This window comes from Marmota marmota, unplaced genomic scaffold (genome assembly GCF_001458135.2).
Source record: "Marmota marmota marmota unplaced genomic scaffold, marMar, whole genome shotgun sequence".
Classification (NCBI taxonomy): Eukaryota; Metazoa; Chordata; class Mammalia; order Rodentia; family Sciuridae; genus Marmota; species Marmota marmota.
Genome location: NW_026000205.1, coordinates 7,933,451 through 7,958,557, shown reverse-complemented (window position 1 = coordinate 7,958,557; position 25,107 = coordinate 7,933,451). Strand labels below are relative to the sequence as shown.

Here is a 25,107-nt window from a genome sequence, read left to right as displayed (position 1 = left end):
CCTGGTCTGAAATGAGTGTCTTTATTGCTTGTACCGTACAAACACAAGGGGTAAGAAGGGCCAGTGGGGACAGGGAGAGCTGTCAGATAAACATCATACACATACGAGAAGGGAAAGAGCCCCCATACCCTCCCCACCCTCCCCACAATGTCTTTCTATGGACTGCCCAGTAGGGAGGAGGATGGGGAGGTCAAACCACAAAAAAACAAACCGCACACACCCAGAGACGCTGGGGGCAGGGGGAGCGAGGACATGGGTGGGGAAGCAAGTGGACCCCAGGTACCTGCTCCCCACACACGATGGAGCGCTGGGCGGGTGGGGCCCAAGCGCACACACACCACGCACACTCGAGGGCCCAGACACACTGCCCTCTCTCTCTCACACACACACACACACACACACACACACACAGCCATGCACACCTGCATCCCAGCAGCTCAGGGACGCCCACGGACACAGTCCACAGCACACACACACACGTGTGCTTACAGCACTGACACGTTCTCTCCATCACGTTCACCTTAAGGCTGCAGAATTTGGGGCCCTGGAGATGGGAAGGGGTGAGGTGGCCTGGGAGCCTCCCTTCTCAGAGGCCCTTAACCCCAGTATGTACCGAAGATGCCCTCCCCTGCCCCTTCTCTCCCCAAGTCCATGGGGCCCAATACTGTCTCGGTGAGATGTGTAACAGCCGAGGCTAGTGCCCTTCTGCCTCAGGCAGAAAGAAGTGGACAATCCTGGCCCCCGTCCTCAAAAGGAGCCAAGGCCAGACCCAGGGTCCAGTGGGAGGTAAGGCCAGCTGGAAGGAAGCCCTGGTAAGGCACAGGGTTGGGGGGCAGGCAGGCTGGCCCCCCATTGTTCCTTCTGCCTCACCCACAGAGTTAGCAGAACAACTTGGGGAGGGAAAGGGAAAGGAAGGGCCAGAAGGCAGTGACCCTCTCCTGGTTCCCCATGACGCAGGGATCTGGCTCCATTCACAAGGAGCCCTAACCCCCGATCCCACCGGTCCCTGGACATTATTGCTTTTCTGACGCCAGTACGGGGGTGGCAGGTGGACCTCCTCTCGCCAGACCCCTGGGGCCTAGGCGACAGGCTGTGGAAGGTGGCACGGGTGCTGTCCGCTAGGCGGCCGTCCCACCAGAGGCAGCTTCATCCAGAAGCAGCAGTGTAGCCAGGCTGCCTGCGTGATGCCCAGCCAGAAATTCAGGCAGGACCCGGGGATCCATGCTTCACCCTCACTGGGGCCTGTTTTTGATTAAAAACCTGAATCCATCCTCCCAACAGCCCATGCTAGGGTAGGAGGTGGACAGTCCCTCCACACAAAGGGGAGGTTAGAGGCCAAGGCTACGGGGACCACTGAGGTGAATTTGGGGGAGGACTGAAGAAGGAACTGGAAATGGGGGTGAGAGAGTGAGGGATGGGGACACAAACCAAAAAGGCAAAATAAAAAGTCTTTTTAAAAAGCCACCCAGTTGGTGGATGGTGGCCATGCAGGAGTCCTGTGGTGGCAATGGGCTGCTCACTCCCGGATGCTGGCTGAGTAGGAGAACTGGGGGAAGTGCGTCCGCTGGTCCAGCTCCAGAGAACCCAGGCTGTCATCTGTGGGTCAGGAGGAAGCGTATTTGGGGTACTGGCCTGCAGAGGGCCAGAGGCACCCACAGACTCCCTCAGGATACACCCAGAGGAAGGATTGCAATGGGGTCACGGAATGAACCCAGCAGGAAGTTCCAGCAAGATTGGAAGGGATGGCTCAGAGGCACCTTCCTGACAGAGCCGCCGCAGCCATGTGCCTCCCCCAGGCCCTGGGTAGTCTTGTGTGGGGAAACTCCACAGGCCATCACCCTGACCCTGTGTCCTCTCAAGTGTCCTCCTCCCATTCTCTCCCCATGCCATCACCAAGGTCCAACCCAGACGCCTCAGGCCCCGTCCCCTACCCTGGCTGGCTTCAATCCACTCTCCACGTGCAGCCAGGGGATTGCACAGAACCTCCCATGGTTCTCACCCCGTGTTCCTGGGATGCTCCCAACTCTGACCCCCATGCCTCCTGCCTCTTCCCTGAGCCCACAGCTACCCTGTCTGCAGCCTGTCCCTTTGACTGCAAAACTCTCTCCACTACTGGAACCAACATGCCACTCTTGCCAGAAAGCACAGGCCAGGTGAGGCACTTCCTCCATGAAACCCCAGTCCCTGGGCTTCTACACCAGGCTGACTGCTCTGGGCTGTCACAAAACCTAGACTGGGAGCTCTCCAACAGCAGGGCCCAGGGATGGCTGGGTCACTGCTGTGAGGCTTTGCAGTAAAAACACAAATAGCTTAAGAGTCAATGAACTAAAAAAAAAAAGTCAATGAGCTCATTTAGCCCAAAGACCCCAGCCACCTCCTGACCAGTGCTTTCCCTGCAGCTCTGGACTGCGCTGTAACCAATGGCTCCTGGTGACCCTCACCAGACCAAAAAGAACCCAGCAGCAAAAGGCCTGCAAGCAGATGTTAGGGCAAACTGCCCAGAGGCAGACCCCACCTCTCCTCCACCCAGGCAGGCACTGTGATGGCCAACGGGGCCCCCAGACACTCACAGCGGTCCGGGGGTGTGATTGTGATGGACTGGGCGGTGAACTCGTCATCAAAGTACCTTGTGTCAACCTCAGATGTGACCTGAGGCTTGAAGGGTGGCAGGAGCTATGGAAGAGAATAGCCCAGACTCAGGGACCCTGAGGACAGGCCTTGACCTAGGTCACCCACAAATGGAACAGGCCCCCAGGAGTTGCTGGAGGCACACAGGTGGGCACTCACCTTCTTTTGCACCACATCCTGCCAGTTGATGCTGAGGAAGAACCTGTGCTCCATGACCTCCTTGGCATCGCTGGGCCCCCCACCGAGCCTGGGCAGAGACGGCCATCAGCACCTATCTCCCAGAGCAGCTGGGTCTGGGAGATGGGCTTCAGTGCAAGCAGGCCAGAGCCTCCAGCAGGAAGTATCTGCACAGCCTTTCGCAATTCTGTCCCAGCCACAAACCACCACTTCACAGAGGGGGAAGCCAAGGCTCAGGAAGGGGCGCTCATGACCACCTGGTCTCACAGCCTGCCTCACTGAGTCCAGCAAGAGTGGGCAGGAGGGCTTGGCCACAAGACTGCCCAGTCCTCAAAATCCCCAAACCCCATGGAAGGGCAGGGAGGGCCAAGCATGGGCCTGGCCAAGGGGAAGCCCTTCAGGTGCTAGCTGTGTCTACCACAGGCTGCATGGGGGATGACATACTGCAGGCCCATAGCAAATGCACCTGTAGACACTGCTCTCTCTAGGCCAAGGGCAGCGGCAGCAGGTAGCACTGAGATGGGCAGGCAGATGCCAGCCCTCACCTCTGCTTAGGGTCCTTTTTCAGCAGCCCAGCCAGCAGGGACTTGGCCTCGGGACCAAGCGTGCGTGGGAAGCGGATCTCCTCCATGAGGATGAGCTCAAAGAGGCGCTCATGGTCCTGGTTGTAGAAGGGCAGGCGGCCGCACATCATCTCGTACATGACCACGCCCAGCCCCCACCAGTCCACAGCCCGGCCGTAGTCATTGTCCTCCAGCACCTGGGGAGGGAGGGGCAATAAGCAGCCAAGCCACAGTCCAGGGCCAGGCAGGGGAGAGAGGAGTCAGTTTTGCCCTCAGCGTCTAAGCCAGGCAGGCACACAGGCCCGGGGGCCCTCCACCCTTGGCCTACGTGTTCCTGGGCCCCCAGCTCCAGACACCTCAGGTGCCAGGTACTCCGGGGTCCCACAGAAGGTTTTCATGGTGGCACCGTCACTGATGCCCTCTTTGCAGAGGCCAAAGTCGGTGATCTTGATGTGGCCATCTTTGTCCAGCATGAGGTTTTCCAGCTGCAGGAAAAGTCAATAGATGAGGGGAACATCCTCATCTTCTGTCACCAGGCTTCTGTCACCAGCCTTCCCCTCCAAGGGGCAACAGGCTTGGGTGGTAACTGTCCAGCCAGCAGCTCCTCAGCACTGACTCCTGGGGCCAGGATGAGCCCAGTGCATGGCCACACAGGCTGAGGCGCAGAGGGAGGCCAGGCCCAATGCCTCCCTTCCTCTAGCCACCCCAGGCAAGCTGAAGGAGCCAGGCCCTGCTCCAGCTGCTGCCTCTACTGTGGGCTGCAGTTACTTAAGATCCAACTGGAACTGAGGGCACTATCCTTCTTCTATTTTTTATTAAACTTTTTTTCTTTTAATTATGATACACACACCACAAAAGAAACAGAAAACACAAATGAGAGAGGCAGTAGAGCCTCTGTGCAAACTGTGAGGTCAAGAAATAACATCAGCAGCCCTCTGGAACCCTAATGTGCCCCTTCCCAGGTATTAACTATCTCCCACCCCAACCCCCACCCCCACAGTGAAAAGCAACTTTTTTTTTTTTTAGGTACCAGGGATTGAGCCCAGGGGCACCTAACCACTGAAGCACATCCCCAGTCCTTTTTATATTTTATTTTGAGACAGGGTTTTGCTAAGTTACTTAGGACCTCATTAAATTGCTGGGGCTGGCCCTGAACTCATGATCCTCTGTCCTGCCTTACTTAGCCTCTCAAGTTGCTGGGATTACGCATGTGCTACCGTGCCCAGTGAGAAATCACTTTTTTAATTCCTTGCTTTTCTCTATAGTTTTGTTTTCTTTTGTGGAGCTGGATATGGAACTCGGGGCCTTGTGAATGCCTGCCACTGAAATACCTCAGCCCTTTCCTCACTGGTTTTGACATCTACGTGTACACCTGTGAGCAGTGCTGGACGTGTCCCACCTACTCTGGCCTTTCCCCCGACTCCAGCCTATGAGCTGCATCAGCACCCCTGGGCAGCTGGGCTGCTCTCTCTGCTGCAATCCTGCCATGGAGACACCACAGTGCACCATGCCTGTTCCACAGCAGCAGGCATTCTGAGCTAGTAACAGTGCTGCTCTGAGTACACGCACACTTTCTGGGGTGAGCACGTGTCCCTGTTTCCGCTGTGCACACAGCAGGGCAGGTGGCGAGTGTTCAGCTTTGGTGGAGGCTGCTACTTTCTAGAGTTTGTACCAACTGACACCCTCACCTGAAGCCCTGGAGCCGCACAGCGACTGGGAAAGGCCTTCACAGTGGAACCACCTGGGCCCACCTCCCCGTGTGAGTGCCATGCGCATGCCAGGGGCCAGCCTGGCCTGCCGAGGGCACACCCTCGATCCCAGCCACCTGCTCACCTTGATGTCACGGTACACCACGTCCCGTGAGTGCAAGTACTCGAGAGCTGAGACGATCTCTGCACCATAAAACCGGGCCCGCTCCTCTGTGAAGACACGCTCCCGGGATAAGTGGAAGAACAGCTGCAGGGGACAGGGGAAGGTTAGACCCCAGCCTCGGGAAGGGAGGATGGCCCAGCACCCAGTCCCATGACAGAGTGACACCTGCTCCCTGAACAGGCAGGACATCAAGAGGCACCAAGTGAGGGGTGGTGAAATAACAGCTCACACAAAGAGAAAAACCAAGCAAGGGATGAAAAATAAGGGGCAGTCAGCAGGTGCCCACAGAAAGATAGGGAACAGGTGAAGGAATCGGTGACAGCAGGGAGACAGGCATGTCACAAGCAAGTGACAGAACATGCTGAGCAAGACCAAGTCAGACAGATATGACCACATCCCGGTCAGTCACATGTGTGTCCAGAGGGTAAGAGGAGGAGCAGGGGACAAGAGCAAGCATGAGCCACTCAGTGACAGAGTGGCTGGATCAGTCTGCACAGGGAGGACCTGGGGTCAGAGGGCTGGTGCATCTTTACCTCCCTAACAACATCCTTCCTCTCATTGTCGGCTGACCGCCCCACAACCTCTCCCAACCCCTCTGCACCTGGGTTTGGATTCTGCCCTGAAAACTCTCTCAACAGCTGTGTGAACTTGGGCAAGCCATTTAACCTCTCTGAATCTCAGTTCCCCACCTGCAAAATGGAGATGATGCCATCTGGCTCAAAGGAGCAGGGTGGGGGGTGAGGGCGGAACCCAGTGATAGGAAGCCTCCATCTGTCCCTTCCATCTCACCCAGATCCTGCCCCCATACTCTGGAAGGAGACCCCCACATGCAAGGCCGGTGGCTGGGGCTTACCTCACCCCCGTTGGCATACTCCATGACGAAGCACAGGCGGTCGTGGGTCTGGAAGGCATACTTCAGCGCCTGAGGGAGGAGGGTACAAGGGCCACTGGGGTCAGAGGGGGGAAGAGAGCTCTGCCTAGTCCGGGAGGAGAAAGCAGTTTATTCTACCTGTACACACCCGCCCTGGCCTGGGCTGCTGTCAGGCAGGTGAGTTCAAATCCCAGGCACCGGTGAGGGATAAAGTGTGTTCTAGGCAAGCAGGATTTGTCTTCCTTCTTGTTTTAACAGTAAGTGTGTTAATAGCTCTCTCTCTCTCTCTCTCTCTCTCACACACACACACACACACACACACACACACACGATGCACACTGGGGCTAGGCACAGCAGTGACTTTAAAGCCAAGTCTAAAGACAGGGTGAACAAGCTGTCAGCCAACCAACAGGTCCCAAGCTGTATGTAAGGAGCCCTCCAGGAGGTTCCTCAGGTCACCTTGGACACCTCTCTGCTCGAAACAACTCTGCAGTTCTGTCTTCCACACTGAGGCACCTCCTAAGATGACATGAACAACACTACGGCTTCACAGGCTACCTGCACAACTAAGCAAGAATCGGCACAGAAACCACCCTCCATCTAGTTCTCCTAACTGATACCCAATGGCCTTGATGGAGACTGCAGCCCTAAGACACCTCCCTCCCCCAAAGAGGGGTCCACTGGGCCAAGGCAACAGGCAATATAATGACCACACATCTGCTTCCATGATACCTCAAAACCAAAATCAAAATCAAAAGTCTTTCCATTTGGACCAGGCAGGTTGGTTCTGCCCATCCACAAAGACAGCTCTGTGCTCTCCCAGGGCTGTCCCACATCATGAACCGCCACCTCTGAGGAAAGTGCCACCCTGCATCAGGGCCTTGATTCAGACAATATGGGGAGCACACTGAGGCTGTGCTCTGTAGTGGGAGGTTTGGACTCTCCCTGAACTCTGCAAAATGGGCTGGCCTGGAGCCCCACCACCCACTGCCATCTGAGAAGGGGGGTGACTCACAGTGAGGAAGGGGTGCCTGGTGTTCTGGAGGACCCGGCTCTCAGTGACGGTGTGAGCGACTTCATCCTGCAGACAGAGAGTGTGGGTGAGCAGTTGTGACCACACACACCCCAGCCTGAGGCCTGGGGGAGTAGCACCTGAGTAAGACCAATTCCATTCTTTGCCATCAAAAAAAAAAAAAAAAAAAAAAAAAAGGACCCAGATATGGACAGTCAGCAGCTCTCAAAACTACAAGAAGAGTTGATTGAGATTCTACAACAGGAGGGGCTAGGATCTTACAAAGGCTGGGCTCAACCCTCAGTCAGTCTCTCTCTCTCTCTCTCACACACACACACACACACACACACACACACTCTCACACGGGAAGCCGCTGCTCTGGACTGAGCTCCTGCACTAGGCTCTAGTAGAGTCACTCATACCAAATGTCACATGATCAAATGGAATGTTAAGAAAGCAGCTAGATTCCAAAACAGACCATTATTCCTAAAAATGGGAGATTCCAGTCTACCTGAATCAACATGAAAAGAAAGTCCTCGCTGCTTTAACCCCTACAAAAGGAAGTATGAGGTAATTTGATGTTACCAGGTCCACTTTTTTTTAATGGTGTTTCCTTGTTCCCTGACAACACTCACTGCTCTGCCGTTGCCCAGTGGGACTTCTCCCTCTATTTCACAGAACGGAGGTGGCCTCAGTTAACAGATCACAAATAAAAGCTAGTAAGACCTCAAACTACATGAGCTGTTATTTTGTCTCCTGAAACCCCCAAGGAAGCCAGTGCACGGCCACGAGGATCCACCTTGGCAATGATGACCTCCTTCCGCAGGATCTTCATGGCGTAGTAGCGGCCAGTAGCCTTCTCCCGCACAAGGATGACTTTGCCAAAAGTGCCCTTGCCGAGGAGTTTGAGATAGTCGAAGTCATTCATGGTCTGAGGGGAGGGAAAAAGCAGGGGCAGTCAAGGACCTGGCAATCGGCCATGGAAGGAAATCCTTTAATAAGGAAAGGGGAAAGATACCACTACAGGAGCAGGGAGGGAGCTCTGGGCAGCAGCTCTGTTCTGAAGGGGCTATGGCCAGGCACTCCCAGGCACAAGCTATGCGGGGCAGGCCTGGAGCTCTGAATGGGGCCGCCTAGTCTTTACAACCCCCCAGGACGAGTCCGTGGCAGCTCTGTCCATGGCTGCCCCTCACCCCAGGGCCAGAGAAGCCCTGTACCATCCATAACTTGGAACCACCCCATCTTGCACAGCATCTATGAAGTCTCTCCAGAGACCCCTGCACATCTGCATGAAAACCAAGGGAGGCTGGGTTGGTCAGCCCGCCCCAGGCCACCTGCCCCCAGCGCGTACCACTTTGGCCCGTGCTTTGCTGACAGCCACTTCCATCTCCTCGGCTGTGGAAGAGTCACTGGGGGAACCACACTTGTAGTCCATGGGGTCCTCGCCAGGGCCCCGCTGCTTGAGGCTGTTGGCGACCATTTGGATGGCCCGCATCCACTCCTCCCTGTGTGGGGACACACAAGTCTTAGACCTTGACTGGGAAAGCAGACGGCTACCTCGCAGCCCAGACACACCGCCTCCAATGGGTGAGCAGATGGGCAAACCTCTTTGGGAGCTTTGGAGAGATCTAAGACAGGTTGAGCTGACAGGATCCGACTGAAACTTCACAGACCTCTGACTGTGGAGGTGGGAGAGTCAAGAGTGGAATAAAAGAGAGGTCACCCATCACCCAGGAGTGGCCTGGCCTGAGGGTCCTGTGCAGACAGGTAGCACTGAAATGATCAAAGTGGGCTGACTACTTTTGTTCACAGCCCCTTGAAAAGAAGCCACCAACTTGAACCCTGAATGAGGGAGCCCGTGCTCCTGAGCTGCTCAGAACACACGAGCAGCGCAGGTTTACAGGTCTCAACTGTTTTGTGAAGCAAAACCAAGAGTAAATTAAGCACTCAAGCACCAATGCAGCTAAAGAATTCACAGGGAGAGCTGGCCAGCAGAACTCCCTGGAGGGACTGGCTGCTGAGGTAGAGTGTGGGGGCTGCAAGGCAGGGACAGAAAGAGATGGAGGAGAAGTGGTCTCAGCAGAAAGGACCTGGTTTGAAAACAATAAATTGGCTTTGTCACTCATGATTTAGTTGTTGGGAGCAAATTTTCTTTTGATACTTGCAAACTGTTCTTTGTCTACTTAGTGGAAATGACCACAGACCAAAAAGAAAAAAAATATTAGGCTTAATGACACTCAATTGTTCACATCCCCCCATTTCTGACTCACCACACAGCAATTCTAGTGGTTCAACCTAACATATTTTCAACCCCCATGTATTACGCTTATGTCTAGAAATCAGCCACGTGACCAGCGGGAAATAGAAAATGTTCACTAAGAATGAGACAATTCAGAGAGTAAGCAGGCAGCCTCCCAAATTCCGAAAACTGAAAGAAGCCACGGTGTGTGCAGCCAGCGCTGGCAGAAAGCCACCAAGAACCAAGAGCGGCCGAGTTCTTCATGCACACGCATCCTCTAGCTGCCCTCCACCAGCCTCTGTCCCACGGCATCAAGCAGGGCCACTTCCATACCTATCAGCCCAGCAATGCATTTCCCATGTTTTGACACTGCTGGAACACAGAAGTGTCTTACAGTGGCAGCCTCTCTCTACTTAATTGGGCACTGCTATTTTTTGGTATTATAAACACTCAGAGAGCACTCACTGTTATTCACCACCCTCTCCTCCTTTCTTTCAAAGGAGGAAACTGAGGCACAGATTAAAAAATCAAAAGTAAGAAAAACATGGCAGCTGCTCCAAGCCTGGCCGCTGGACTCCCACTGGACTTGAGGCCTTCCCCAGGGCCAATGGGCAAGACAGTTCTTGCCCAGATCTGTGGCTTGCTGAAGCAAGCTGGAACTAAGCTCAGAGATTCCCGTTAGTGCACAGGAGGCTCTTCCTCCTCAAACTGGCTTCACTCCCCTGAGACCATGCTTTGTAAGATGAAGGTGAGTATCCACCATATCATGTTTTGAAACAGATACACAAACATCAAGTGTTGGCACATGGCCCCTTCCCACCCAAGAAAAGTCTGGGGTCCCCATAACCCATATATGTCAACCCCATGAGGAGCTTTGAGTGTGGTATGCCTCCTGTACCTGTACAGGTGTTCAGTAGGTATCTAAGTAATGAACAAGCAAGGCAGCCAAAGTCTGAGTGGCCCCAGGGCCTATGCACAGCAAGGCCACTGCACACCCAGGCAGAGTGGGGTTGGCCTCTTCCCTCCCTGACCCAGCACTTCTAGCCAGCATTTCTCAACTGGTTTTAACCCATGCTCCCTTTGGAACAAGTCACAGCCTAAAGCCCAATGCCTATATTAATTTCCCTGTTTTCAGAAAAAAAAAAAAAAAAAAAAAGGAAAGAGTAGGGACACATCCTATGATATGCCTTGTCAATCACAGCTGTCATAGAAATTTTAAAATCGTAGATAAAAAACAAAGTCACACAGGCAGGCACAGTGGGGCACACCTGTAATTCCAGTGACTCAAGAGACTGAGACAGGAGGATCACAAGTTCAAACTAGCCTTGGCAACTCAGTGAGACCCTGTCTCAAAATAAAAATAAAAAAGGCTGGGAAGATGGCTCATTGGTACAGTACCCTAGATTCAACCCCAGACTGCAGAAAGAAAATCACAGATCTCCTAAAGGATACAAACAGTGTGATCATACATACAACCTCATGGAGAGAAATTTTGAGATTGTGAAAAAAGCTGGCTACAGATTAAGACCCACAGTGTGATATCAACTTTCTGACAAAGAGAGGGATGGAGTGAACACAGCACCCCAGAAGCAACTCTGAGCCTGGCAGATCAGCTGTACGGGTGTCCCATCCTTTCCAGCCTCATCCCCGCCTCAGCACGGCAGCTGCTGAAGCAGGGCGGACTGCCTTGTGGAGAGCAGCAGGCCCAGGGCCTGGTCCAGGAAGCACCAGCCTCGGGGAAGGTGTGAAGGCAAGGCGTGGGGCCAAACCGATCCACCAAGGATGAAGGAGGTGGATGCGGGTAACTGAGGCCCTCCCCAACGCTGACCAGCTGCCAGTCCAGTTCCAACTGGACTGAGGTTACAAGCTTGCAGCACTCAGAATTCCAGAGAAAAAGTAAGAGCCTCTGTCCAGGACACTCCTCAAAGGTTTCAACACAGTGTCTGGGGCAGAGGGGAGCTTCTACCCAAAGCTGGGGCTAAAAGGAGAGCTCTTAAGGAAACCAACCCCCTCCCTGGTTAAGAGTCACAACTTAGGAAAATAACAGCAGTGAGTGTGCAGCTCCACAGCCACAACCTCAAGAGCATGGGAAGGAAGGGTTCTGACATGGAGATGGAGGCACAGAGAGGTAGATCACCTGTGGAGGTTACACAGCTGGAGACAGCAGAGCTGGGACTCAGTGCCAGGCAACCCATTCTTCCCTAGTCCCCACTGCCTTTCCCTGTGCTGGGGGTCTGAGTGTCAGACTTGAGAGAAGCTGAGGAAAGCTCCAGCCTTACTTCCTAGAAGAGGTCCAGGAGAATCACGCAAAGATACTCTTGGGCAGGTCCACGGACCAAGGGACATCATACCAAGGGACCTTGAAGCCAAGCAAACTGATGCCTCCCCTTGGAAGCTGTGAGGTGGACCACATTCCAGAGGAGGCCTCTCCCACTGGACACCACCCCCAGACACCCTCCACACAGGCAGCCACCATGATGCTGTGAGAAGTAACACCTTTAACCCTCCCAATGACCAAGGCAGCAGAAACTGTGATCCACGTCATGCTACAAATAGGGAAACTGAGGCACAGGGAGGCTGATGTTTGCTCACTTACACAGCCAGTAAGCAGAGGCCTGGGAACACCAACCCAGGCATTCCTTCTTCACCCAGGAGCACTTCTCCCATCAGGGGTATCTTCCAGAACCTTCTCATCCTCACTTGGGTTTCAGGGCCAAGAATATATGGGGAGCTACATTTGCCCAAGCGGCACTAGGGAGGGCGTCACGTGTACAGCATAGGAGCAGCACTGGGCAGCTGGGAGCCAAGCCTTGAATCCATGTGGCCCTCACTGGCCCAACCTCTCCAGTTGTTGTCTGCCTCCCACATAAAGCATGGGTCACACAGTAGCTAAGAGCAGACTCTAGTGCTGATGGCCTGGGTTCAAACCAGCTCTGCCTCTTCCTTCAGGAGATGCTGGGCAGGTCATCTAACATTCATCAGCGAGCTGATCTGTAAAGCAAGCACTAGTGGTTCACACAGGGGAGATGTGAGCTGCTGGACACGAAGCACAGAGGAAGTGACTCAATGGATTGTTGTGAGGATTCACCTTGCCAGCCAGTCAATGTTTACCAAGTGCCTCCTACAAGCCAGGCCTTGTTTGGGTGCTAAGGATGCAGCAGGAAACAGCTCACTAGAGTTCCTAGTCTAACGGGGGAAGCCAACTGTGTAAAAATACAGCAGTTTGGCTGGGGTTGTGGCTCAGTGGTACAGCATTTGCCAAACATGTATGAGAACTGGGTTTGATTCTCAGCACCACATATGAATAAATGAATAAAATAAAGGTCCATCAACATCTTAAATTAAATTGCACATTCTTCTGCTGGGCGTGATGGTGCATGCCTGTAATCCCAGTGGCTTGGGAGGCTGACACAGGAAGATTGCGAGTTCAAAGCCAGCCTCAGCAATGGCTAGGCACTAAGCAACTCAATGAGAACCTGTCTCTAAACAAAACACAAAATAGGGCTGGGGATGTGGCTCAGGGGTCAAGTGCCCCTGAGTTCAATCTCCAGTACCAAAAAAAAAAAAAAAAATTGCATGTTCTTCTGAGTATTGTGATGAACTCTCAGGTTATATCCCACCTAGCAGGACATGAATCATCTCTGTCCAATGTATCCATGCTGTATATGCTACCCACCCGTATGTCACTTAGTAGCCTCTTGGCTACTACAGATCAAATGTAGCAGTACCAAAGTATTTGTGTTCAAGTAAGCCTTCTAGAGTGCTCTAACACATCACTACAATGCCTAGGTCAGTCACTTCATTTTATTTCATCATGTAGGCACTGGGTCATCCTCCAATATCATCATGAGAAGAAGGGTGAGTACAGTAGTACAATAAGATATTTTGATTGGGCTGGGATTGTAGCTCAGCGGTAGAGCGCTCGCCTAGCACGGACGGGACCTGGGTTCGATCCTCAGCACCACATAAAAATAAAGGCGGTGTGTTATGTCCATCTACACCTAAAAGATAAATATTTTTTAAAAAAGATATTTTGAGAGAGAGACCATATTCACATAACTTAATTTTGGTACAACAGATTGAACCCAGGGTACTTAACCACTGAGCCACACCCCAGCCCTTTTATTTTGAGACAGTACCTCGCTAAGTTGCTTAACAGCCTCCCTACGTTACTAAGGCTGCCTCTGAACTTGCTATCCTCCTGTCTCAGCCTCCTGAGCTGCTGGGATTACAGGCATGTGCTACCACACTTTTATAACATAATGTAACTTTTATGACAGAATATATGTTCAATGTTACTATTGTTGTTAATCTCTTAAAATTTATCATAGGCATGTATGTATAGAAAAAAATACACAGAGAGAGTGGGAGGGTTGGTATCAATCACTATTTCAGGCATCTACTGGAAGAGTCTTGGAACATGTCCCCTCAGGTAAGAGGGGACTACTGTAGCAAGACAGGAATCAGAGAGAGCCCTTTCTTAAAGGGTAGCCAGGAAGGCCTCTCTGAAGAGGTGATACTTAAACTAGGATCTAAAGGCTATTACTAGAATATGAGCCATCCCCAGTGCCCACAACAGGCATCTGGCACATAGCTGTGAAATCAATGACGCCACATGGATAGTGGGAGGGAAGGGAATCCAGGCAAAGGCCCAGGGAGAAGGAGCCTGGGGTGTCTATAGAAGGCACAGCAGGTGCAAGAGTGGCTGGAGCCAATAGAGGGAGTGAAAGAAGGACAAGCCCAGACCACTCTGAACTGTATGTGCCACTAAGTTAGGGATCCATCATGGGAAGTGGCTGACAGTGGGTGACAGCTCCAATTTCGGTGTTAGGCCAAGAACTGCTATGTGGGCTGCAGACCAGGGGCAGTGGACACAGCATTGTCCAGGCAGGAGGAGCCAGTGGCAGGAAGTATAGGAAGGAAGGGATAGCTCCACTGCCCAAGGACTCTACTATGCATGGGTCCTACCAGTGCTTCCACACACACTTCCTCCTTTGTCCCCAGGACAACCAGGGACCTGAGCCCCAAGGAGAAAGGAACACAGCAGTTGCCCTGCCCTGGGTTGTCCTGCTAAGCAGGACCCAACGTGCCCCAGAGGGAAGCTCAAGGAGGCAGAGGTGGCCGGGCTGTCCTTCCTACTTCAGAAGTAAGAGCTAACTGTTGGTCTGAGAGTGGGCCTCTGCCCTTCACCCTATGCGTGGCCTCCTCTATCCCCAAGGGGCATTTTATGGCTGGACAGTATTGGGTTCCCTTCCTCCTCATAGACAACATCAGCTGGGAGGACAAAGTTGATATGTACAGTCCTTACAACAGGATCTGGCTCAAGAGAATTAGTTTTAATTATTCTTGTATTCATCCAACAAACATTTACTGAATACCTATTTATATGCCAGGCACAAATAAATAAATATAAAATGCCACACTTAGTAGACAGGTTCTATAAAGAAAAATAAAGCTGGGTAAGGGAAACATTCATGAGGAGGCAGGATAGGATACTCTTGAGAAGGTGGCATTTGAATAGAGAACTTGTGAAGTTAAAAAAATAGCCACGATATCTGCTCAAGGGGGTCCTAGGCAAGGCAGCAGCAGGTGCTAAAGCACCCACCCAAGAGTGTATTTTGCAAGTTTAAGGAACAGCAAGCAGACCAGCATGACTGAGTGTGGGCTCCAGTGGCAAGAAATAAGTCTGGAGAGGGGCAGGACCTTGTAGAACATGGCACAAACCCTGGAATTCACTCCAAGAAGGACTAACAGCCATTCAGATTCCTGAGCAGAGAAATTACATCAAAAAGATCACACAGGGGCTGAGGTTGTAGCTCAGTGATAGAGCACTTGTGTAGCACGTGTGAGGCACTGGGTTTGATCCTCAGCGCTACATACAAAAATAAATAAGGTTATAAAAATATATTTTAAAAAAAGAGTCCAGGGGCTGGGGCTTGGGTTGTGGCTCAGTGGTTGTGCACTTACCCTAGCATAGGTAAGGTACTGGATTCAATCCTCAGCACCATGTAAAAATAAATAAAGGCATTGTGTCCACCTACAACTAAAAACATATTTAAAAAAGTCCAATGTGTGGATGGACCACATTTTATAAAGAAAAAAAAAAAAAGTGTATTGGATATACACTATTAAGCACTCCTGTCAAGGCTAAGGGTCTGCAAACATTCTATAGACCCAAGTAGCAAATCTCCAGGCTCTGTAGGCCACCAGCTCTGACACAACTATTAAACTGTGCCACAGCAGGGCAAAAGCAGCCATAGAGCAGCCATATACAAATGCACATGGCCATGTTCCAACAGAACCTTCCTTACCAACAGGAGGCAGGGCTATAGTGGGCCAACCCTACTGTGGACCTAACTTCTACTTTATAGGAAATACACCCACCTGTCAAAAGGCAGTAAGGGACACATTCGGCCTTTCTACAACAAGACAGTCAGCCTGGCTTGTCAAGGCTAACAGTTCTTGGAGGGCAGGGGGACAGAGGGCTAAAGTAGATTAAAAGAGGCCAAAGAGACAGCAGGAACCTAAAGGAATCCTTGTTGAAGAAACATTTTTGGAGGTAACTGGGGAAATTCGAGTATGGCACAGATAAGGAGAGGGGAGCAGTAAACACACGTTACAGGTGAGCATCCCTCATTCAAACGCTTTATATCAAACCTTGGAATCTTTTTTGGATTTGGGGATTTTTGCATAGCCCTTATGAGCATTTCTGACAGGAAAATCAAAAATGTTCCAAAATCTGAAACTTTGAGCATCATGTTGGTAGATAAAGTTTCCAATGATGGAGCATTTTGGATTTCAGATTTCCAGATCAAGAGGCTCAACCTGTATACTCATCTCAGGTGTGAGGACATCATGATCTTGTGAGGGAAAGTCCTTATTCGTGGCAGATGCCTGTCTGCAGTGGTAAGGAACAGTGTCATTAAGTACAAACAGAAGCACAAAATAATCAGGAAAATAACAAAAGATTCAGTAAAAAATAGCCCGATGAGGTAAATACAGCAGAAACACCGCACCCAGGCACAGGTACCTGCAGGTTCACACAGTGATACTATTCTTTCAACTTTTCTGCATCTGAAACAAGCTGCCAGCAGGGTGGGGTGCGAGGAGGGTCCCCAGCTTCCTGGAGAAGGCAGGAGAGGCAACCAGGTTCCCAGTAAGGAAGGTGCTGCAGTGTCCAAGCCATGTTCAGCCACCGGTGTGCTTCCTGTCTCCCCTGCCACCCCATCTCTCTCCAGACGCAGGGCAACCAGTGACCTCAGGTCTATGTGGGGCAGAGCAGCAAGGAAAGCATGGCCAGCCATAAGCAGAACAGAGTGGCCTCCCTCTTGCTGGGTTTCTGGCTCACAACGCCCCCAGGGCTAAGGGCAGAAATCTGGGGTTTGGTCTCTCTGGATCCAACCCAGCGATTCTCTCTCCAAAGGCAGCAGAAGTTCCTAAGAAAAGGAAAAATGCTCCATCCAGCTCCCACAGTCTTAGTAATGGGAGTCATACCACACTGAAGGGTGTGTCACCTTGTGAGAATGGAAACTAGATCATCTCTCTTGCCTACTAAACCACTGCTGGCTCCCTGCTGCTCCTTTTCCAGGCTTGCAAGTTGTGTGCCAGGTACTGCTGAATCAAGGGCTTCCTGTTTATCATCCCCTGAATCTCTTAACAACCCTGTGACAAACCCCAATTTATTAAATGCCTGCCAAGCTCTGCAGGGATCTCCATCTAGGGGCCAAGGCCCTGGCTGGGCCCTCCAGCTTCAAGCGCCTCCACTTCCCCTCTTCCAAGACTTCCGCTGGTGGATTCCCTGGTGACACAGAACTCTCTGTGGTCCCTGGGACACACAAGCTGTTTCACTTCCAGGCCTCTGCATATGCTGATCAGTCCTTTTCCTGGACCTTTCTAATTCCTACCTCCTAACCATCCTTCAAAACTCAGCCCCCCTCCTACCAAAAAAAGAGAAACATAACAAACAAATAAACAAACAAGCAAAAAACAACTCAGCCCAACACCCAGGTCCTAAGCACCTATTTGTCAGATTTGCTCTCACTGACAGCCTATATTTTGGTCCCCAGTTTTCAACTGAGTAACAACTAAGCTGGCCTGAAATGGTAATTCTGTTCCCCTTGGTGGGGTAAGTATATTTTTAACCTTGGGGAGATATGCAACAATAATTACAGAATAGACTGTGGTAACATCTTGTGATATTATTTTGTGCAGGCTCTAGAACTGCACTGTCCAAGAGGGTACCACTAGCCATATGAGTGGCTACTGGAATTGATTAAAGGCAATTAAGATCAAATTTCCACTCTTCAGTTGCCACACTTAACATTTCCATCACAGCAGGAAGCTCTCTTGCATGGCCCTGTTTAGGCTTCTCCAGAGGGAAGCCCTACCCCACAGGCAAGCTAGACGTGTTTCTCAAGGTGATGTCCAAAAGGACGAAGTGGGAGGAAGAACTTTGCCACTCGTTATAAAAGGAATGAGTTTTCTAATATACAAAGAACCTTCAGATATAAATAAGAAAAACACCAACTACTCAATAGAAAAAAGATATAAACAGATAGTTCAGAAAAGGAAATTCACATGGCCCTTGAGGCTCAAACTCAACCAGAGAGAGAGAGAAACCCTGAAGTGCTATTTCCCACTACTCAGACTGATAAAAACCCAAATGTTTGAAAACACAAGGCCATGAAGACACTCAGACATCACCTCATAGAACTACCTCTGAAAACAACACATGCAAGCTGAACACAGTGACTCAAGAGGCGATCACAGATTCAAGGCCAGCCTCCACAACTTGCAAGCTGCTGAAAAGGGCTGGGAATGTGGCTCAATGGTAGAGTGACCCAGGTTCAATTCCAAGTACCATTAAAAAAAAAAAAAAAAAAAAAAGACAAGTATACATTCTTGTGACCCAGCAATCCTACATCTAAGAATTCCTCATACAGGCTGACCTGCACACATGAGAAATGAGACAGCACACATTTCACTGTGGCATTGCTTACAGTGAGCCAAAGGCTGGACACAACCCCAGTCACCATTAACAAAGAACTGCTAGTTAAACAGGGATGCACATGTCCAGCTGTTAAAAAGAGAAGCAGAAAAAACACTGTGGCGGGGCAGCAGCTCTCTATACGAGACGAGACGGAAAGAGTCCATAAGATACTCAGTGAAGTGCAAAAGGCAAGTTCAGAACAGCGTGGGTGCGGTGCTGCCTTCTAGGGCCCAGGCGCCAAGGCCTCCATCTGCTCTTCAAGCACACAGAAGACAAGTAGTTATCTGGGGGATGGAGAATGGAGGGAAGGGGAGCGGTGACAGTGAAACTTTCACCAGACACCTCCTCATTCCATATGGCAAGGACGGGGGAAGGCAGTTTGTTTGTTTGTTTGTGGTGTTGTTGTGGAGTTGAAGATGGAACCCAGGGCCTTGAGAATGCTAGGCAAACATTCTAGCTCTGAGCTAAGCCCCAGCTTGCCTTTATTTCTTCTTCCTCTTTTTGGTACTGGGATTGAACCCAGGGTACTGGGATTGGTTTACCCCAGCTCTTTTTATTTTTTATTTTGAGACAAAAACTTGCTAAGTTGCTGAAGCTGGCCTTGAACTTGCAATCCTCCTGCCTCACCCTCCTGAATTGCTGGGATTATAGATATGTGCCTTGGTTCCCCACTCTCGGCCTGACTTTTGAACCAGATGAATCTACATAACTTCTTCTGATTATTAAATTGAACTTTTAAAGTGACTTTCTAGACCTACTTTAGAATCAACAAAGATGCGCACTAGGAACAGTCTGCTGACCCTCCATAGTGGTCAGGCCTAAAGTCTGTCATTAACAAGCTCTTTCTAACAAGTCACTGTCATCAGTGACTCTGATGTGCCTACAAGTCCAAGGACAGAGTGAAATTTTCACACCAAAACTTCCAGTTCTTCTCAGTTCCAGGTAGAAGACTTCACACCAGAAGGGTGGAAAACTGGGAATTCCTCAGTTGGGCCCAGGGGAATCTGTCCATTGTGCCTCTTCCCCTCGCACCAAGCTTGACCATTCTCAAAGGGCAGCCACATGGAGGCTCAGACTCACCTCTCATCTGGAGAGTCCACATGGAAGGTCCTCTCGATGACAGTGGTCCACTGCAGACAGCGAATGACAAAGGTGTTGGGCCTTGGCCTCTCGGTCTTCATCAGCTGACATTCTGCAGGCAGGGGAGGAGGATTGGGACAGTGAGGGGATGACCCTGCTGGCCTGCAGCCCATATTCCCTGAGCCACCTGTGTGTCAAGTCCCATGTCAGATGGTGCTGGGGACCCATCAGAGATCAAGACAGCTCTGGCCTTGCCCTCAGGGCAGACCATCAGATGGTAACAACTTAGCAGTCGGGTTGGGACAGAGACAGCCAGATGCAGCATCCAACCCAGCTGCAGCATCCAACCCTGAGGAAGGGGCATCTCTGACCTGAGGCCTGAAGGCAAAGAAAACTGAGTCAGAGGGGATGTCAACTCTGCTCCAAGTATTAGACAGGGGAAAGTGAGCAGTCACTTAGGAAAGGTGGGCCAGAGTCAGCTGGACAGGGCTTTAGAGGCCATGGTAAGGAATATGAACTTTGTCTTCAGGGCAGCAGGGAGCCATGGAAAGGACATGGACAGACTGAGACAGATCCCCTGGCTGCCATGGAGGATGAGACTGGAGGCCAGAAGCCAGGGAAGAGACTGTGGCAGGACCCAGATGGAGGGGATGAGCTGCAGCAGAGTGGGGCAGGCAGGGGAGGAAAGGGAGCAGGTTGCAGCAGGAGGGAGAGGCATTTGGGACCAACACCAGGCACAACAGAGCTGTCCCAAGGAGACTGAGAAGATGACAAGTTTGAGAGAGGGAAGGAGAAGGGAGGTGGGAAGGTCAGTTTGAAACATGGTGAGAATGAGGAACCTGGAGAATACTTGGGGAGAAATGTCCAGGAAGCTGCTGGGGAAAGGCTGGGAGTACAAGCAAGAAGTCGAGGCAGAAGCCACCAGCATATGGAGAAAGCAGCCAGGAAAAAGGCTTCCTACAGACAGTGTGAGGGCTGGGTTGCAGGAGAGCCTCCAGGGAGGAGTCGGGCTGGGGAGGAAGCTGTAGGACAGACCTGAGAGGATGGTGCTGAGGAGACTGGGCTGCCTGTGAAACATTCTTAGCAGGTACAACAAGGACACAGTACAAATCACGTCAGCAGGGAAGGAAGGAGGTGGGGGTTGGGGGAGTCCCCTGTTCCACAAGAACAAGGCAAGGAAACTGGGTTTGCAAAGCTGACTCTGTAGCACCATTTCGGGTGCTACAGAGGGAACCAAGGACATGAGGTCAGCCCTGATCAGCTGAGTGGGAAGCCATGACCCTTCTAGGTGAGAGGGATGAAGGGAGGAGGCTGTTACCAGAGCAGGACAGCACTCCAGCTGGAACCACAGGGCCAGCTGGAGCTGGAGCTGGGGCCCAGGGAAGGGTGTGTATGAATGCCCTGCTTACGCCCTCTTCTCATTCTCCACCTCCCATAGGATGACCCCACAGCACCCAGCTGACAAGGAGGGACAGCAGGAGAAGGATGGGAAATGGATCTGAGGGCAAACAAGCCCAGGACAGTCCTCTGGCTCAAGAATGACCAAGACCCATGTGCCCCCAAGATCTGCCAGCCATTCTCCAAGTTCTGCTGGCCTACTTGCCCTGAGACTCACCTGCTACAGAGAAGTTGTTTAAGGGGGGTGAAGTCTGGTCAGGAGCCTCTGGCCTCTCCTTATACCCAATGAAGGAGCCATCGCTCTTCAGAAGGAAGTACCGGGGCCTCCATGTCTTGATGTATTCACCTGAAAGAGGCGGGAGAGGAGAGAGGTCAGGACAAGGTTGAACAGTATCCCAGGCGGGCAGGCAGGCGGGCAGGCAGGCAGCCCAGTGTGAGGGTGACTCACAAGGGGCACCACAGTGGGAGGAGGGTGGACAAGTGTGCCTCTCCCAGGGGAGCCCTCAAGGTGGCCCCTGCTGACGCAGGCTGGGGCACTGGGCTGGTCCTGAGTGATCCACAGGGTCATGCCTGGCAGGAAGGCGCCTGTAACAGTGCCCCAGAACACCAGCTGCCTCAGCATGTGGCCAACAGCAAGCTATCCCTGCCAGATGGTCCCATCCTAAGGGAGGCCCAGGCCTCTAAACACACATGCCCTGTGACCCTGTTAAGGCCAAATGCCATGGGCTTGAATTCACCAGCATGGCCACGTAGGACCCAGATGGTGAATCAAATGTCAAAATACTTTTGTGCCAGGTGGGCTATAGCTGCTTCCACACCCTTTGAGCACCTGCAATCCCTTCCACTTTTCTGGAGGCTGGGAGCCAGGAGGAGGCTGAGGCAGGACCCACACGCACTTGCCTGAACACTTTCTACAAGGACCCGCTCCTTTGAGGGCTGCCAAGGGGGAAATGAGATGGTGAAACAAATGTCCACATAAAAACCCACACATGAGCATCCACAGCAGCAGTATTCATAGCAGCCCCAAAGTAGAAACAGCCCAAATATTTATCAACCAATGAATGGTTTATCAACAGAACTTGGTGGATCCAAATGGAAAACTTGTAGACCATAAAAAGAATTGAAGTTCTAATACATGCTATGAAGTGGATGAACCATACTTAGGCTAAGTGAAAGAAATCGATCACAAAGGACCACAAATTCCAGACAGTGTTTACAATGGTTCAACTTTATGACAGCATGAGGCCAACATGCCTTCAGTACATAGCACACTTCAATGGGAGATTCTGAACTTTTCCCAAGCTACCTATACACAGTATACCTATACACAGTATATGATACTGGGCTCCTGGTCAGCCACATGATCACAAAGGTGCTCAACCAACACTACCATCCCTTACTGCTAAGCTCCAGTGCTCTGTAAGTTAGGTGCATTAAATGTATTTTTAACTTATGATAGGTTTACTGCGATGTAATCCTGCCATGTTGAGGAGTATCTATATGAGTCCACTTGGGATGCAGGGCCTAGGGGAAAACTGGAAGGTGATGGCCAATGGGGACAGAATCTTTTGGTGTGTAAAAAAATCTTCTACAATTGACTGTAGTGTTGGTTGCACAACTCTGAATACTGAACTGTCCCCTTCAGAAGGATAAATTGTAAGGCATGTCCATTATATCTCAATGATGAGACAGCAACCATGAAACACCCAGCTCAAGAGCCCAGCACATTGCATACACTCAATGAATGCTCTTCATTATCAGTCCACTGTGCAAGAAGTATGTTCCAGGCACTTGACTTCCATGGCACATGAAGAGGCAGGACACAGTGGACTGAGGTATATCTGCTGGATGTAAGTAAATCATTTCCCTTTTCTGAACTGTTTCCTCTTCTGGGGCCATCCACTAACTGAGGAGGAAGACAGCAATGAATAATAATGATACCACAGTGCTCTTTGTGTCAAGCACTGTCTTAAGTATCTCATGAGTGGGTTTTAACTTATAAAATTCTCTCAAATGTAGATATAAATTACTCCATTTATATAAAGTTCAAACACTAGCAAAATCCTAAATTCAACAGCATATTAAAAAGATGCCTGGTGTGGTGGTGAAGACCGAGAGCCCCAGCTACTCGGAAGACTAAGGCAAGAGTTCAAGGCCAGCCTGGCCAATAAAGTGAATCTGTTTTAAAATATATATATGTACATTTATATCCCATGACCAAGTGAAATGTATCCCAGGAATGAAAAGATGGTTCAATGTACATTGAAAGAATGATGTGATCGTCCCAATCGACACAGGAAAAGCATCTGACAATCTAAGTATTTTTCAGGATAAAAATACTTAGCAAGCTATGAACAGAAGGAGCTTCCGTAATGTGATAAAAGGCATCTATGAAAAGCCCACGGCTGATGACTGACGTCACACTCAAGAAGGAAAGACTGAAAGCTTCTCCCTAAGGTCAGGATCAGGACAAGGATGCCCGTCTTTTCCACTACTGTGCAAAATGGAATAAAAGGTACTAAAGGGAAAAGGAAAGAAGAAAATTACCTCTACTTTGCTGATAATGTGATCCTATGTAGAGAAAAAGCACAAAGAATCTACAGAATAGCCAGGTGTAGTGGCTTGGACCTAAAGTCCCAGCTACTCAGGAGGCTGACACNGGGGGGTGCTGGGGTTGTGGCTCAGAGGAAGAGTGATTGCCTACCATGTGTGGGGCACCGAGTTCAATCCTCAGCACCACATAAAAATAAAATAAAGATATTATGTCCACCTATGACTAAAAAATAAATGTTTAAAAAAAATCAGCTATGTTTCTATATACCAACAACCAATAGTCCCAAAAGGAAATTTAAAAAAAATTTACTATAGTCTCCAAAAGAATAAAATACTTAGGAATAATGTAACCATGGAGATAAAAGATTTTCATACTATAAAACATTAATTTAAAAAAATGATCTAATAAATGCAAGGACATCCCTTGTTACTGGATTGGAAGATTTAACATTGTCAGGCTGACAATATTCAGAGTGACCAGGTGTGATGAAATCTCTCTCAAAATTCCAACAGCAGCCCTTTTAGAGAAATGGAAAAGTCAATCTTCAAATTTATATGGAATTGCAAGGCGTTCCAAACATCCAAGACAACATTAAAAATTTTTAGCCAAGTTAAAAGACTCTATATTTCCCAATTCCAAAACCGACTACACAAAGCTACAATAACCAAAACAGTGTGGTATAAGGATAAATATATAGACCAATCAAACAGAATCAAGAAATTAAATGACAAACCCAAACACTAAGGTCAAATGACTTTCAACAAGGGGTGCCAGAGCACTCACTAGAATAATGCAGCAAATAGTGCTGGCACACCTGGAAGTCCACATGCAAAAGAGTGAAGTCAGACCTCTACCTCATTCTATCCACCACATACAAAAACGCATTAAAAATCTATTAATCTAAGAGCTGAAACTGTAGAACTCTAACTAGAATACAAAGGATTAAATCTTCACTATCGTGGATTTGGCACTCTTAGATGACACCAAAAAGCAAAAAAAAAAAAAAAAGTGAACTTATCAAAATGAAAAACTTTTGTGCATGAAAGAACACTATCAAGAAAGTAAAAAGGCAGCCAGGTATGAAGGCACATGCCTATAATCCCAGCTACTCAGGATGCAGAAGGATACCAAGTTTGAGGCCAGCCTATCAACTTAGCAAGACTGTTTCACAACAAAAATAAAAAGGGTTGGGGCTGGGAATGCTGGCGCACTCCTATAATTCCAGTGGCTTGGGAGGCTGAGGCAGAAGGATCATGAATTCAGAGTTCTTAGCAAGGTACTAAGTACCTCAGCAAGACCATGTCTCTAAGTAAAATATAAAAAGGGCTGGAGACGTGGTTCAGTGGTTAAGCTCCCCTGGGTTCAATCATCAATGCCAAAAATAAAAATAAAGGGAAAAGAAGGAGGGAAGAAAGGAAAGAGAGAGGGAGAGAGGAAGGGAAGGGAAAGAAGGAATGAAAAGGAAGGAAGCAGGGAGGGGAAGAGGGGAGGGATGAATGGACAAAGACAAAATTAACCTACAGAACAGGAAAAAATGCTTGCAACTCATATGACAAGAGTCTAGTATCTAGAAAATATAAAATATAAAGAACTCTTACAACTCAACAACAAAAAGACAAATAGCTTATTAAAAAGGGGGTAAAGGACTTGAACAGACATTCCTCCAAAGACTATACAAATGGCCAACAAGCCATGAAAAAATTCTTAATAACACAGTTGTTACA

At 50.1% G+C, this 25,107-nt stretch overlaps 1 protein-coding gene across 6 annotated transcripts in view; it reads right to left on the bottom strand.

The window, feature by feature from the left end:
- The window catches only part of Akt2 (AKT serine/threonine kinase 2), a 44,146-nt gene continuing 19,039 nt past the window's right edge, over nt 1-25,107 (bottom strand). For 5 of the 6 annotated variants that reach the window (XM_048790892.1, XM_048790896.1, XM_048790893.1 and 2 more), the window contains 13 exons: nt 21,047-21,175; nt 19,432-19,543; nt 8,475-8,628; nt 7,923-8,054; nt 7,127-7,192; nt 6,571-6,630; nt 6,094-6,162; nt 5,202-5,324; nt 3,725-3,853; nt 3,351-3,565; nt 2,788-2,875; nt 2,571-2,673; nt 1-1,596 (listed from right to left, as the gene is read on the bottom strand). In XM_048790892.1, the coding sequence (XP_048646849.1) occupies nt 1,517-1,596; nt 2,571-2,673; nt 2,788-2,875; nt 3,351-3,565; nt 3,725-3,853; nt 5,202-5,324; nt 6,094-6,162; nt 6,571-6,630; nt 7,127-7,192; nt 7,923-8,054; nt 8,475-8,628; nt 19,432-19,543; nt 21,047-21,175 (1,460 nt within the window). In that variant the 3' untranslated portion in view covers nt 1-1,516. The remainder of the gene's footprint in view (nt 1,597-2,570; nt 2,674-2,787; nt 2,876-3,350; nt 3,566-3,724; nt 3,854-5,201; nt 5,325-6,093; nt 6,163-6,570; nt 6,631-7,126; nt 7,193-7,922; nt 8,055-8,474; nt 8,629-19,431; nt 19,544-21,046; nt 21,176-25,107) is intronic. The other variant, XM_048790897.1, reaches the window with a different exon arrangement.